The sequence below is a fragment of the Osmerus eperlanus genome, chromosome 4 (genome assembly GCF_963692335.1).
Source record: "Osmerus eperlanus chromosome 4, fOsmEpe2.1, whole genome shotgun sequence".
In the NCBI taxonomy this organism is placed as follows: domain Eukaryota; kingdom Metazoa; phylum Chordata; class Actinopteri; order Osmeriformes; family Osmeridae; genus Osmerus; species Osmerus eperlanus.
Genome location: NC_085021.1, coordinates 10,373,233 through 10,389,459, shown reverse-complemented (window position 1 = coordinate 10,389,459; position 16,227 = coordinate 10,373,233). Strand labels below are relative to the sequence as shown.

At 43.4% G+C, this 16,227-nt stretch overlaps 1 protein-coding gene across 2 annotated transcripts; it reads left to right on the top strand.

Moving 5' to 3' along the window:
- The first annotated feature begins 230 nt into the window (after positions 1-230).
- Positions 231-12,303, top strand: LOC134018698 (ankyrin repeat domain-containing protein SOWAHB). Of its 2 annotated transcripts, none has more exons than XM_062458851.1 (11): positions 231-511; positions 2,417-2,478; positions 2,811-2,921; positions 2,985-3,191; positions 3,901-4,023; positions 5,835-5,891; positions 6,226-6,347; positions 9,386-9,482; positions 10,406-10,472; positions 10,665-10,754; positions 10,906-12,303. In XM_062458851.1, exons 1-11 carry the CDS (start codon positions 391-393, stop codon positions 11,073-11,075), a joined length of 1,227 nt encoding a protein of 408 aa, XP_062314835.1. In that variant the 5' UTR covers positions 231-390; the 3' UTR covers positions 11,076-12,303. The 2 variants fall into 2 exon arrangements, with proteins under 2 accessions (XP_062314835.1, XP_062314834.1); XM_062458850.1 differs by having other exon boundaries at positions 2,811-2,925; positions 2,980-3,191.
- The last annotated feature ends 3,924 nt before the right edge of the window (positions 12,304-16,227 follow it).

Genomic DNA, 16,227 nt, shown 5'->3' with positions numbered 1-16,227 from the left:
TTGTGCACGATTCATCCCACATGAGAAATAATGATAATATAAAACTGTGTTCTTTGGGACAGGTATTTTACAATGCCTACACTGGTACAGTACATACGTACAATGCTACAATACATAATATATAATTGAGCTTTTGGTTGGTTTCTCTTCAAACTAAAATATGTGAGAATGCTTCTTTTTGACGGTTATTTCAGGAAGGAAAGGGTTAACAGGAGGAGTCGCAGCAGTGGTCTGGTTTGGGTGGAGTGAAGTTGGACATGTACTATACATTTTTCTTTCCAAATTAGCCTAGGGGACGGCATTATGCCATGGTAATAAGACCATTAAGACTTTCATGGTGACCAACACATAATTTATTTGTGGATACAAAACGTTTACATATTAGGCTAAATGGATGTCAGTGAAGAATCGTTGCTGGATTATTTTTATTCAGCCGGAGGCAAAGTAAAAAATGCAGACCTATTGAAGACATATAAGCCATTTATTGGCCATAGCGACTTGCAATTGCGTGGTAAGTAGCATTCTAATATATCAGAGAATGGACACATTCTAAACAAAATATAACAGCAACAGTTGTCCAGAGCTCACAAAACTACAGTAGAGAAGACTTGTGAAGGGTGAATTGACGCAAGTCACTGACCGTTCAGTGGATCACCTCGTGCATCACATCTGCCATTCAACCGATCGACACAGATGCTAAATATGGTATCAGAAATCAACTCTTTCAGTTTTCAAGCAGCGTGTCGTTTCATTCCATTGTTGTCTACTCGTTTCGAGTAAACCAAACATCTGCTTTACATTAAAGGTTGTGTAAACAGATGCAATTACACAAGGAATTCTATCATTTCCTCTACGAGGCCAGTTGAAACAGCCTGAATAGTGCCTTACACCGAATCACAACAACCATTGTACAGACAGTTGGAAGAAGACAAACAACAATTGTTTGCCATATTCCCTGAACTGTTTTCAGTTGTGTATTTTATACATTCACATGCGTCTTGATAGGCTATGCATCTTGAGCGCTCACTGAGCTTGCCTAACATGTTAGACCACTTTATAGCCCACTTTATAATATGATTATCCGATGTGACCTTGTGTGACAGTTGTCTGCTCATACTGTACAGATGCTGTATCAGTGGAGCAGTTGTTGACAGAGGTTTAGAAAGCTGCTTTGATATTGTGCCATCTGACAAGGCTCTCCAATCAGGGAAATTATGTCCTCTTACTTAATGGCTGTCACAGCAGCATGTGTTTCCAGCTTCAAGGACATAATTGTGATTGTGGTGTTTTAATTTACTGTAATTTAGGCTGTATTTCTAGGTCTCTGATAGAGTCTATGTTTGTCAGGATAGAACACTCTTGGAAAATGTGAAAGCACTGATGTGTCAGTTGCTGTGTGTTTTCAATATCTATCTTAGGCTAATGTGTAACTCAACATGTACACTGTGTTACTCACTGGTACGCCCGGAATTCTTTTGTTGATAGATGTAAGTGGCAGCTTCCTTTGGATTTCCTGTTGTGTATGTGTGAACCATGTATCTATCTTCTGCTGAATGTTCTTTCCCCCTGCTGTCAGGAAAAAGGAAAGCGTTCAATTGTCCACCCACACATGCCTTAGCAACATTCTCAAGTGAAATTCTCCAGCGTATATATTGAACAGTCCATGGACACATGGACTGCATTATGTCCATGAAAACACTATTGTCTAGGTATGTAGCCAAGAACACTGGAGAGCTACAGAATATTAAAGGTCAAGGAGAGCTTAGTCAGACACAGAAATATGAACTTCAGTCTGAGATTCACATACACTAGTGGCTAGCTTCATCTGATAGTGGTCCGGGGTGTAACAGCTATGTTAGCCAACCAACCAATACTTGTTTGGCTCCCACAGGAAAGCCTTGCTGCAAAAATAGAGACACTTTGGGCCTTTGGGGATGAGTGAGTGGTTTTTGGGGGAGTTGGAGGAGGTCTGGTTTCCTCTTTGTCCCTTTCCCAGCGACTGTTTTGGTATGATTGTTTTGCAACCCGAGCTGCGTTTGGTTAGCACTGGAATGGCTGTCCTCCCATCTGCAGCCTCTGGCCCGCCTGGCTCAGGGGTGGGAGGATTAAGACACAGAACACCTCATCCACCAACATCATCCACCAACCTTCACAGGCCCCACAGCGACTTCTCCAAATAGCCATCATCCTTTCTTCTGTGTTGATTGGAATTAGTCTGTGATTGTATACTGGAGCTTGAGAGCAACTGTTTGAGTGCTTATTTAATCTTTAGATATATCATGTGGTCTTGATGTGAGCTTAGATGTAATTAGAATGATGATCCGAAGGATGTTTGTTTCATTATAATGTCTGTTGAATCCTTGCAAACAAGCCACATGGGGCTATTGAGAAATTAATAAGCCTTCCTTTTCCACAGCTAAATACAGAGAGGAATTCAAACTCATCATTGACAGGATTGCAGTAGTGAAGTCAGAGAACGTAAGTGTGATGAGTGTGTCACTCTGAGGACAGTTTTCTTTGAGATCATGTGATAGTATACTTTAATGTGCATGTTTCCACAGAAAAAAACAGAGATTTTGCAATAATGAGTCTGTCAAGGCATCTGGCTAGGTTTTCCATGAACTCTGTTTCCTTAAAGACATGTGGCCTCATCCCAATCAATGTATACATGAATGTATTTTGTTGTTGTGGATAAACAACTTCATAGTTTCTTTAAGACGTAGTATAAAATAGGGCTCTTCTATTCAATGCCTGTCTGTCTGCTACTGTGTCTGTCTGCATATCTGACCATCTACCATACCCTTTCTCAGGGTGAGAAGTACCTGGTCCTAAAAAAGAAGTACCGACAGCTGTTACATGAGCGTGATCCAGAGAATCATGGGACAGGGAAGGAGGCTCAAGGCCCAGCCAGCCCAGCCAGCCCAGGCAGCCCAGCCAGCCCAGGCAGCCCAGGCAGCCCAGCCAGCCCAGGCAGCCCAGCCAGCTCCCCTGCCACAGTGCTCTGGGAGGGGACAATGCTCTCCCCTCTCTCCAGCCCCCAGAAGGACCTCAAGAGCTCGGACTCAGAACTGAAACTGTACCCTCCAAAGTCCCCAGACCAGGGGAGCAGGCAGAGGCCTGCCCAGGTGATGTGGTATGGAGGACCCACCATCACCGTCACAGGGGCCCCTGAACAGGAGCCCACACCGGAGGTGAGATCCCACCATCATAAATGATGAACTCTGAATGTCTACTGTGTGCTCTAGTAGCCTGTAATGTAATCTACCTGACCAGGTTATACAATAATCTGTCTCTGTTTCCTACAGGAAGGGTTAAGGAATCAGAGAATTCAGATTGATTCAGAATATCATAATGATTAAGAATATGAGTTCAGTAGCAATGACTTTGGTAAAAACGTCCCAGAGGTGCAAACAAGACCTTGTTGATAAGGAGGGCAAGCACAGCCTGTATCCCATGTTATAGTCACACTTTACTCAAAGAGTGTAGCAGTTTTAAAGCTTTTGTCAGGGTTTATTTGAGTGGATTCCACTACTAACACGCTATGATACTTACACTAAGTGTTTGATAAACTGGCAAAATGGCTTTTACACATATTGTTTATGAAGAGTATTCTTGTTTGTACATGCATAGCTTTAGAATATAATGTACTCTAAGCTGGTGAAGTGTGTGAAACATGCAGACAAACATTATCTCGAGCCTGAGCAGTATTAGAAAGGAAACACCAGAAACAGTGGTTTCACTCAGCGTGAACTCTAGCTGTGGCAGTTTCTGGATAACACTGCAGTTGTTGAGATTACAGTTGGCTAAACTGATACAGTAAGCAGAAATGGTTACAGTTGACCAAGAGGCTTAAGAGACCCTTTCTGTGTTGTCATATATGGCATTATCTTCCTGTCCCAGGACCAGCCCACAGAGTGGACCACCTCACTGCCCACTGTAAAGGAATCCCCTGCTGTCCAGGTGGAGGAACTCCTAGCACCAAGTAATGGAGAGGATGACCATGAGAAGGATTTAGGGTCCAAGGTAACAGGACAGTCCTCAGCATGATGTACCTTAGCTCATGACTTTGTTCTCTTTTGAGATGCTGAGTTGGCCCGGGAAGCTGTTGGCCATATTTCTTGGAGGATTAGGAGGATTAGGAGACCTAGGTCTGATGAGGTCTGATCAGACTTTAACTGGGGGGAGACCCAGAACACCCTTCAACATCACAGATAATGTGGTGAAGAGTATTAAGAGATTTTAATTTGGTCAGAACCATCTCAAGATTAATGTATATATTATACTCTTAACTTTCTTCGGAGAAATTTCAGGAGTTACATTTAGATGTGATACAGCAAATAACCACAAGGTGGCAGTGTTTAAATTAACTGGATTTGAAACTAATGGCAATTTGCATTTGAATAAAGCCCTTTGTCATTATGTTAAGCAGTAACATGTTTGAACTCATTAGAAAGATAATGATCATTTCTAACCATTAAACAGATTGAGATTCATGCAGAAATATATAGTTTTCTTTGATGGACTAAACAATAGACAGATTAAATATGTTAGAGTAGATTAATATAGCAGCACAATCTGATTAAGTGTGTTGGTTTTAGTCACACGAATGAACACTGTATTTAGGACACTTTGTAAATAACATAGCTCTGATTCCACCTTATTGTAGCACAGCTAACCTGACCATTACACATCTAGGGATTCCTTTGATAAAGAGGAATCTGAAGTCTACATTTCTGTGAAAACACATTTGAATGTCAGAATAACTTAACAGAACGTCATCATGTGCGTGCGGAAAGAACCTTAATAGTCAGAAATGATTCCCTTGTGTACTCCCTGTAACCCTGTGGTTGGCTACACTTCCTGATAGGTCACACAGAAACTACTCTTACTCTGGCTGCTTTTTTCTTGAAGTTTGAGTTTGTGGAAGTATTCATTGCTTAACTCAAGACAAATGGAATGGAAAAAGAGAAAAATGCTGAAAGGGGAACTTGTCAAGATGATTGTGACTGATCAGGATTAAGCCAGTGATTTTCATTTTAAACTTATTTTTTACTGACTTATTTTTGTTTCCAACTCAAAGTGGTCCTATGGACATGTGCCGGTGTGGAATTGGCTGGATAAACATCTTTCCACTTTTTCTGTTAAATGCCCGGAGTGTGACAGTTGGTGTGAGTAACATGAAAGACCTGTGTGTTTTAACACCATGTCCCTCTATGATCTGAAAACAATTAGAAGTCAAGTGCTCCTCAAAGTGCAGGGAAAACTAGTGCCATTTTCCCCACACATTAATCAACCTCTATGACACTTTGGTACATTCAGTCAAATGTGTTCAATATTTTCCAAGCATTTTCGACCCCTTGCAAAAAAGCAAACATATGCTCAGACCTGCAACAGGCAGACGTTTGTGTTGGTTAATTGTCAGGCTCATAGTAATAATTGGTGTGAAACGACACGTCTGCCTCTTCACTAATCTACCTGTCTGTCTGGCAGCCTTTGGTCTCCTTCCCTCACTTCAAGGTGAAATCCGTGTGATCTTTACACTGGTGTGTGTGTGTGTGTGTGTGTGTGTGTGTGTGTGTGTGTGTGTGAGCCAGGGCCAGATAAGCACATTAGGTGCATTTACATACTACCACAGTCTGTTTCTTAGAGCCCAACTTGAATCTGAACTTTGCCAGTTACTTTTCCAGCACTATTTCAGCCATTTCCTCTGTACTTAATGCACTATTTGTATGTCGCTTTGGATGAAAGCGTCTGCTAAATGAATGACATTTGCATATAAATGTAGCAATGAAGTGATCACAATGTTCCTTTCCATGTGTCTACCTGTCTTCCAGTCAGAGTCGGAGCAGGAAGAGGACTGTATGGGCAGCATGGGCTCCACATCTGTGGCTGTGAGTTGGGTTTCTCATATTTAACCTTCACTTGATCCTGTGGGGCAGAGCGTTAGGGAGCTGTGTTGAACTGTACCAGATCCCTCCACAAATGTGTATCTATTCATGTCAACATTTCGACACGTCTCTTAGTCTTTTTGTCAACACTGTAGTTTTGAGCTGTGAATGATTGTGATATGGCTCATAGGGCTGTAAGAGCATGTGTGTGTGTGTGTGTGTGTGTATAAGTGACTGAAAAGACTGTTGATGTGGACGTTGTGGATTTAGAAATGTATCACAATTTGTGTATAAAGCTCTATAGTGTGTGTGTGTTGACTCTCCTACTCTGGTCTAGCTGGAGCCAGTGGAGAAGGAATGGATCTACTCAGCTGCGTGTGGTCGTTCCTCTGACCTGTCTCAGCTGCTTAGACAGGACCCCTCCCTGGCCAACAAAAAGGTACTGGACCCCAACATTGCCTTTCTATATAAGGCTAGGGCCCAGAGTTAAACACTCCACATTTCTGATTAAAGAGTAAAGATAGCTAGCCAAGAGGCTGCCATGTTGGAATGTGCACTGGTGTATGTCCTGGTGTGGTTTGAGTATCTTGTGATGTATGTTTTGTGAAATACTGCCAGAATACCGCTAATCCTTGGTTCTCTTTTCTTTTGATTTGCCCAAACCAGGATTTCACCTCAGTGAGTACACATCCACTAAGATTCTCTCTGTGTACATCGCCTGTGTGTGTGTTCCATGTGTGTGGGCCTACATACATGGGCTATGTGATTTTGGACTGATTTAATTTTCTTTTTTACATTAATTTCATTTCTCCCAACTGTGACCCTGGCTGTCTTTCTCAGGGGGTAAGTGAACTGACTATTTATACAGTATGATGTCAAATCTAGTCTGCTTTTTATCTCGAATATCCCCATCCATTGTTCTGCATTCCAGTTTGAGCTTTCCCAATCAACTTTTCCTAACAATGGACAAAGTTGAATTGGAAGTTGGTCCTTTACCAGAAGGATACATTGTTTGTATAGAATCAGATGCATCCCAGTTTTTTTTAAGTACTATTACCCGTGAAGCCAACCCTGTATTTTATCTGTATACATTCCAGACAGTCATTTCAGTGTGATTTTCTACGTAATTGTATCCTTAGAAGAAGCTTGTGTAGAAACATCTCGATCATGCATTTCAAAGATCCACTATCAAAAGGATTATGAAAGATAGCTTTTTAGCTCTTGTCCCCCCGACAACCCAAATCCTTTCATTTGTCTCCCTGTGCGCTTAAGAGATTTGGCCTCATGTTTGTTGTCCCTCCCCTGTGTCAGAGTTCTCACAGTGTCCTATGGCAGACCACCTTCTAAGAGCGGCCTAAGCCTTTGCTGTCCCCACCCGGACAAGATAGCACGGCCGCCATTGAAGTGAAGGGAGATGGGGAGATGGAGGGGGATTAAGGAGAGACTCTTAATGCTGCACAAAGACTTCAACCACTTAAAGATAATCTGAAAGTAATAGAGCAGCCTGGGATTAATTGAGGAACAATGTTGGCCGTGTCTTCGGGAAGGTGCTAAGTCTCCCTCAGGCAGCTTTGAAGTCCTCTGTAGCCTGCCCTGCCGTGGCAGAGAGAGAGAAGGCTTTGCCCTGGAGAGTCCGGCCTGTCCTTGGACCTAGGCCCAGGAATCAGTTGAGGACAGAACTGTACCTGTGGTTCATATAGACTCAGAGCTAGTGGTTCCTATGGACTCAATCAGAGCTATACCTGTGGTTCATATAGACTCAGAGCTAGTGGTTCCTATGGACTCAATCAGAGCTATACCTGTGGTTCACAAGATAACCCAGAAGTATTCCAGAGTTGGGCCGGGTTATAATGAAACAATCTTGATAATCTGTATAAATCATCCTGAATCACCCTACTCAGACATAGTACATTGAGTTCATCATTGCATCGAAATGTGTGCCTTCCTCTTTCTCTTATATGTTCTCTCTCTCTCTCTCCCTCCCGTCTTTTCCTCCGGTCCCTGTGACATCCCTGTCCACCCCTGCTGTGATGGACTTCCTCCCCTCCCTGTCCGACAGTTTGTAAGTACATCAACCTCTCCCTCCGTCGTCCCTCTGTGTCGTCCCTCTGTGTCGTCCTCTATGCCCAGGAAGGTGTCAGCCACACGTCACTGAGCCTCCTGTTGACCGTCCCTCAGCCCTTTAGCCGCTGCAGCCCTCCACACTGGGAGTGTGCTGCTGGGGACAGAGCTGTCACCCAGCGGCACGGCAGGCAGGGGACGTCCCGGTGGGCTGGGACAGGAGCGAGAGGCGCGAGGAGGCCAGACGCCACATCCTGTCCTGCCTCGTCCGTCACCCTCGCCCACTAGGACAGCCTTCAAACTGCCAGTCAAACAGCCGGCCGGCCAATCTGTCTTCAGCGTTTGACGCGGGGGACAATAGAAATGGAGATACTCCATCCAGACTTCATCTATCACAATCTGTCTCCCAGACGGCCCCAGGTCTGCCCAATTCCCCCGGGGCCCCCACACAGCTCTTACAGTAACGCGCCGCTGTGGGCGCGTGGTTCATAATGTCGTTGATGAAACGTGTTGTGTAGTGATGGCACATGTTCTCTTACTGCTGCTAATGAAGAGGCGCATGGCCCTTGCTTGTTTCTGAGGAAGCCAACTTAGGTTCACACACGATTTCTGTGTGTCGAGTCTGACTCTGATTCCCTGGTTGTACTTCCCCGGTTTACACATCTGCAGCAAAGCGCTTGTGCCTTCACCTGTTGAACAGCCCCTAATTACACAGTCTTAGTAGTCAGAAACAGCCTGACAAGAGTAGCACGGTGGATTATAGCTGCACCCTGTCAAACAGGTGGATGTGATTTGCGTGCGCGCGCACGTGTGTTCTGTGCTTGCCGCTTTCTCTTCAAGTCCTGAGTTGTACTTCAACATGTGTGTGAACGTGTGTGTTGTTCGTGTGCGTGTTTACGCATGTGCCCGCGTGTGTGGCAGCCAACCTTGCGCGTGTGTGTTGTTCGTGTGGCGGGGGCTCTGTCTGCGTGACGGCTGCTGTCAGTGGGCTGATGCCTGGGTGGGTCCACCCTTTGCAGGTCACACCAACATCATCAATCTTCCCCCCCAGTGACAGGCATCTACCCCCCTCCCCCCCGCCGTGGGCACAGTGCAGTGTTGTTTTGTAATTAGTCTCCGTTAGATGGCAGGAAACCATCCCTCCATCCCCCATCCCTGCACTCCTCCTGTGCACAGCTGGCTGCTTTGCCCCACATAGCCCATCAAAGATCTTGACCTGCTTTGCTCTGTTTAGACTACTGCTTAGAAGGCGAAAAACGTCTGCCTATTACTGTGTGCCAACAGTACTTGTGCCTGTGGAAGGGGGATTACTTACATTTGATATTAAATCTGGACCTTCAAGGTATGACTATCACCACTGTGTTGAAGAACAGGGAGAAGGGAAACACTAGGGCTCTTCCCTGACACTCTGCCCTCTTCTCTTGTTGGCTCCAGACAGCTCTGCACTGGGCAGCCAAACATGGCAAGGAGGATATGACCACTCTGGTGGCCAATGCAGGGGCTGATGTCAACATCAAGTCTGTGAGTAGACATCTTCTGTGGCTCAAAAGCAGGATCTATTTTGGCATATACACTGGTTAATTAACAGTGTTATCAAAATGGTCTGTCATAGACGAATGCTCACTTGAGAACATTCTGAGAATCATCTTCGAGATAAAATAACTATTATATTCTACACTTTAAGTCACTAATGCTGGTTTTCTCATCTCTTGCAGTATGTGAGTACCTCTCTTTACACAACCTTTTGGCAAACAGGAAGTGATCTGGTATGTTGAGTTTGTGTCAGTCACCGAGGCAAGTTTGCTTCGACAGTTGTACTAGGGCTGACTGTTGTTTGTGATTATGATGTAATGCATCTTAATGGTTCCTGTGAACCTCCAGCTGTGCAAATGCATTACAGCAGCACTCGTTATAGCACGATGCTGTGTGCCTCTAATAAATCATGTCATGTCATGTTAATTGTTTCCCCAAAACACTGTCACAATGTACCAACTTGCTTTACTCCAAACGTGAACAATTTTAGAGAATTACCAGCAAATTATGTTTTTGTCATTACGCTGTGTTGCCATAACCTCTGCTAATTTGTATATTCTCTCTCCTGGTGTTTTGCTTGGCTGTGTTTGGTCATGGGAAACTCTAGGCGGTAGGTATTAAAGCACTCAAACACTTTTTCACAGTTGACTCCTGACCTTTAGTCCCAGTGAGGATGTCAGAGGTGACGTGCTTGATGTTCAGAAGTCCTAAGAAGGCAGCCTGCTTTGCCTTAAGTGTGAACAAAGTGTCAGAGCATTGAAGGAAAGCTTGTCTGTCAGTACTAAACTTCTCCTTGCAAACAAGAGCGTGTCTTCCCAGAGGAACATTCCTGGATGATTAACGGCCCTGCTGTGTTTTTTGTACTATGACAACCCAGAAGGCCTGCAACCTTTCCTTCACCCGTTTTTGTCTTGTAGGGGTACACACCACTGCATATCGCAGCATTGCATGGCCATCGACACATCTTGGACTTGCTCATTCAATCGTATGGTAAATCATTGTGAAAGTAGCAGTCTTGCATAAGAAGTTTCGCTTTCAAACTCTGCTACAGCTACCTGTGTTTTGGAAACCATGTGATATCTCCATTAGGGTGTAGAAGTGTCAGATCATCAGCGCAGATGTTATATCGTTTCCATTGATGGGTAGTTCCCGCTTGTGAATATCTCCCTCCTGCTCTCCCAGGTGCCAAAGAAAACATCAGAGACTACAGCGGACATCTTGCCTGCTATTATCTGAACATCAGGGGTTCATCAGAGGGGGACAGTCAACTACGTGAGTATCTGTTCTTTTCAATGAACTTTCTGAGTTATAGGAATATTTGTTCACAGCATTGTGCTTCAGTTTGCTGCTTTGAAAACTGTCAGGACCACTGGGATCATGTGTCTTCTGAATAATAATATTATTGTCCTCCACGGAACTCTAGATTTTCAGACCTGCCAGGCACCAGAAAGGAGGAACAGGAAGCTGGCGTCATTGTTCCAGTCTAAGAAGAAGTGGGGTTCTGCGGAGGAGCTGGCTCCTATAGAAGAGGAGAGGTCAGCATCTCACCAGCTCATGATCCCTGCTTTCAGAACCAGGAAGTTCTCCCGCTAGGGAGGGAACTGGAAACTCTTTTATTAACTCCATCTCTCACTCACTTACAAGACAGCACACACATGCATGGGTACTGATGAAGAAAGGGTTTTGTCCGTCTTTTCATTAACAGAGTGATTAAGTTCAGTTGAGTTCATAATTTTTAGAAGTATTATCAAACTACAGATTGGGCGAGAAAACCAGACCTTTGGCAATAAACACAACACCAGGCTTAGGTCTCAATCATGTCTCTCTCAGCTCTGAAGGCCAGAGGACCATCTTATATAGGGCACAAGAATGTAAACATAGATAGTGACAGTCAGGCAGTAATGACGTAACAACAGTCACAGAGAAAGAGATTCACGGCTCCCAGCCCATCACCACTCTCAGGGCAGAGAGAGATCATAGGTGGAGCTCTCCCCGTCGTCATTACAAGGGACGTTTGCCAAGTACTGTCTCCTGACCCCGAACATCTATTCAACCTGACACATACACACAATCTACTTTAATCAATAGCAAACTCACATGAGAACATACTAACTAGTATCCAATGACTTGTTCTATCGATTAGTGAAAGTTCTATTAATTAGTGAATAACGTAAGTACATAGGAAATCCCAATTTCCTCCACAATACTTACACACTTTTCCTTGTATAGTGTAGTGGTTCAGAAACCTGTTTATTTGCTTATTGGTTGTAATATTATGTTTTGGCTTGTGGCTATTTTGCTGCATGATGCTTTAATCCATAGTTTACTTTTATTTTCAAAGTGACCTGTTTGGATTCTCTTTCACACTATGTTTATTTAAGATTTAAAGAAGGCAAATTTAATAAGCAGATATTATGACAGATACAGTCACAAATATTTCAACAATCCTTTAAAGACAAAATCACTGTGTACCAGCCTTATTAGCCTTAGCCTTTATTTACATCCCATAGTTGAGGCAAATCGCATGCTAATGCTGGTGAAAATGGCACTAAAACATGTAAGTCTTCTGTCCATCACTTGGTATGGGATTTTAACCCGTAATAATGGGGTTAATTATTTCTGATTACATTTATTTGTATCTGAAACACATTACAGAGTATTAATTTAAGTGTTGGTTCAGTTTATTGCCGTGTCATATAAGCTACAGTTGGGATTGTTTCCTCAGGCTAAATGTATTGCCTCAATTTTACAGTTTGTTTTATGCACTATTTATATGCTGAAGATATTATGATTAAACCATCATTTGATTTGTAACATGAAATACCTGCTATTTCTTTTTTTTTTGTTTAACAGTTCAGACACAAATTTCTTCAAACAAACTGGATAAAATATTTTTGGAGGTATAGCGAACTAGTTTATAGAATGTGACTATGTTTTTACTAAACAGGAGTAATCTCACAAGATCACACTTTAACAAGTCCTCAGATCTGCCCAGGTCTGGGTTCTCACACCCGTATTCCTCCATAGCAACTAAAAAACAAAAGAAATGAAATGGAAAAAAAAAAAGTTTTTTTTTTCTTTCATTGTAATATCCTCACAACTTTTTTTAAGCTGCCTTTGATCTAACATCAACCACCTGACTTGTGGGCTGCAGATGGAGTAAATATGAGTCCTGGTTACTCTCCATAAGGCTTTAGACCCTAATTCCAGATTAGCTGAAAAGGGCAGCACTTGCTTTTGGCTCTTGGATATCAGAAGACACGGGGAACAGAGCCAAGTGTTTTTGTGCTTCAATTTTTAAGGGGGGCACTGGGGGATAAGAGGGAGTTTCTGTAATAGATACTTATCTTACTGCCCCCAAGCCCTCAAACAAAGTCCCCCTCTGAAGAGATTATAACCCAGGGAGGGCACATTAACTCTAATCCCATGCTTTGAGGCCTAGCCCCCTCCCCACACACACACCACCCCCTGGCCCATCTATTTCAACCCTTCTGTTGTGGGGGACTACCTTGTATCTGCTCCATGTATGAGGAGTGCCTGTGGCTACACATTAGGGGGGTCAGGGTGTGTGTGTGTGTGGGGAGGGAGGAGGGGGGACAGTGTTTCAATGGCACGCTAACTCTAATGAAAAGCATTGAGGGGTGCACACTGCTGTGTAACTGATTCCCCTCTCTGAAGAGATTAGGACCTACATTGTTGGTTTGGTTGCTCATTTCCATGAGAGCACAGCTTCCCACCAGCGCCTGCTTGGCATTGTTATTTTGGGTTTGAAACACAGAACCCAATGCCCCTGGCTTCCTTGTAGCCATTGTTTTACAAATAGGCCGAAATGTAGATGTCACGTCACAGATGCCCAACAAGCTCATTAGCCGCTCTCTGTGAGAGCAGAGAGAAAACAGAGCAGAGGGAACTTCTGAGGGATCATTTTAGAGATGTAAGCTTTATCATCTCCTAATCATCCACCCATCTTGTTTTATCGAGGGCAATCACACTTTTTCGTATTGTTCTACTGTAAAACAATGTTTCGTTGCTGCTGTGTGTTTGTCACAGCTGTCACGTGTGTGTCATCAATAAAATGACAGTTAATCAAAAATGATAGTGAAGCGCTCATAGGCGGTTGACAACAACAGGAGTAGTCAGCGTATTGGACATATATGCTGCCTCTCTGACTTCACCATGTCTGACCCATCTGAACCATCGCATTTGTCTTCAATCAGCATATAACAGCTTCATGAACGCTGCTCCTGTGAAATATATCGGTGGAGAGCAGTGCAGGGGTGGGGGCAGGGGGGTACAGGGGTTCAAGAGGTGGTGGTGGCGGGGGGGGAGCAGCTAGCAAACTGCTTTGCCACAGCGAACCCCCACGGAGCCAGGCAGCTAGATGTCTGTGGCTGACTGGGCATGGCTGGTACTGTTTGGAGCAGGTTGACTAGGGCTGCAGCACCTGGGGGTCCGTGGGCCTGCTGGGCCCACAGGGGTGGTGTGGGCTCGACACAGGGACAGCAGCAGTAGTCCCCAGCTGTCACACTGCCCGTCACAGGCTAACGAACGCCGCCTGTCAGTCACCCAGCGGAGGGCCGTCAATCAAGGCACACCCAGGAGGGAGCGGAGAGGCAGGCCCCTGCCCAGCCCCTAACAAAGACATACTTACATTTGCAAGCGGTTTCAGCGCCACCACTCTGCAAAAAGAATGATAGAGTGGCCCTGATAAGAGTAATGACAAAGGACAAAGAGTGGAAGGGGGTCAGGAGAGGAGGGTTGATAGCTGAGGGGTGGGAGAGCTTGATAACATTCACACTTTGCTTACATCTCTCCATTTGGGTCTGTCCCAGGGAAATCCCATTACTGGGAAGAATAGGAGCTCTGGGGGGAGACAGATACTTATTTGTTGTCAATTGACTTCTAAATTTCTGTCTTTTTAATGTCCTGGTTTGTGATTTATTATAAAGAATTTACACCTTGCTAGGAATGTTGGCGACTGTCATCTATATGTGCATTTGTTCAATCAGAATTGTTTTGTTATAAGTAAAAGAGACTAATTGGTCCATGTATAACCAAAACAATTGACATTTCTGTCATTCTCTGGATGTTATCTTATACAGAAACACCATATTTAGATGTCTTCCCAAATGCCAAAAAACAGCATGTTTCAAAACAATCAACAATGTGGAAGTATCTAGTTGGACACATAAACTAACAAGTAAAAAGTGTTTAACTCTCTGGATTCCCTCTCAGCTTTGGTTGTAATGCTCACACCTTTCCTTGAGCTGTTCTAATGACATGCTTAGTCCTTTTGTCAGCTCAGTGTGATGGTCAGTAACTGAAGTTGCACCTTGACACATTGTAACGGCTGCCTCATTAGGACTCATACTCTTGACTCTACCCATAAATCAAGGGGCTATGTTGAGCAGCAGTTAGAGGATGTAAAATGGGGCATGAAGGTCCACATCAAGTGTTCTACTAGACAAATGGCTAGACAGTTTGTCCCCTCTTATCTCCTATTGTATCCTCAGTGGGAAACGGGGAACAGAGATGCTCCTGCTTTTGGTCTTTTTTCTCTCCAATAAACAAGTAACATCCTGAATTTAAACAGTCCAAACTCGACCTCTCAGAGCAATACCAACACATACATTGTGGTTGAGCTGCAAAAAAAGAAAAAGAGAAGAGGGCCTACGAGTGAGACAAAGGCTGTAGCCCTGAGCTGTTTGTGTTCTGAGATGTACTGAAGGTTTAAGCCTTCTTCTCTTTGCTCTCCAGTCATCACTATTGTACTAGTTGTACAAATTTGCTCTAGGGCCAAAGAACACCTCCCAGATAGCTTTTACCCTCCATTTCTTTAGTTTTATCTTTCTCCTTCTACCCCCTGCTCTGTCTCACTATATCTCTTTCTATTTCTCTTTTCACAAACACACATACTCTTCAGTTTACAAACATTTAGAGCTGTGATTATGTTTTAATTTTTATTTTATTCCGGTTAAATAGTACACATGGTGAAGGTTTTCGCGTTTCTATTAAAAACAGAAACATGTTTGAGAGAACAATGAACATGGAAGAGGGACTGAAATGCAAACAATCTGCTCCTTGTATCAAGTCCTTACCTCCCCACATTAGCATCTGCTATCTCTAAATTATCATATACATTAGTCAACACCTGTTTCACCTAACCGCTTTTAATTAGTCTCATTGCTGCAACCAAAACAAAACCATCCGACATGTAAGGACACCCTGTTATTGTTCAATCAGAATAAATTAACGAAAAAGTTAGGTGTAGGCTATACGTTACCTTGGGCAGGTACAAGTCTAATTGATACGTGAAACATAAAATGCAGCGACACTGATTTACAAAGAACTCTACCTCAAGTTATCTTTTAAATAGGCCTAGTTCAACTAGCCTATTTAAAAGATAATAATTTTGTTTTATTAGATATTTAGCCTACCTTTATTAACTGTTGCCAATTTAAAAGCTAGGCCTATTACACATTTACGGTCCTAAATCTAAGATATAAAAGCAACACAAAGTATTCAAGACATTACAATTGATTAGCATAACTCGAATTAATTCCGTTGGCTAATTCAATTCACAAACTCCAAATGAAAACAGAAATCCTTACCACCATAAGTGTTGGCCAGACTTTAAAGATTTGCACAGTGCTGTTAATCAAATTCATGTAACTTTCTAATCCCTCTGCGCAACACGTGAAAAAAAAATCGAGTTACGTTCTCACTTTACCAAAAACCCATGACG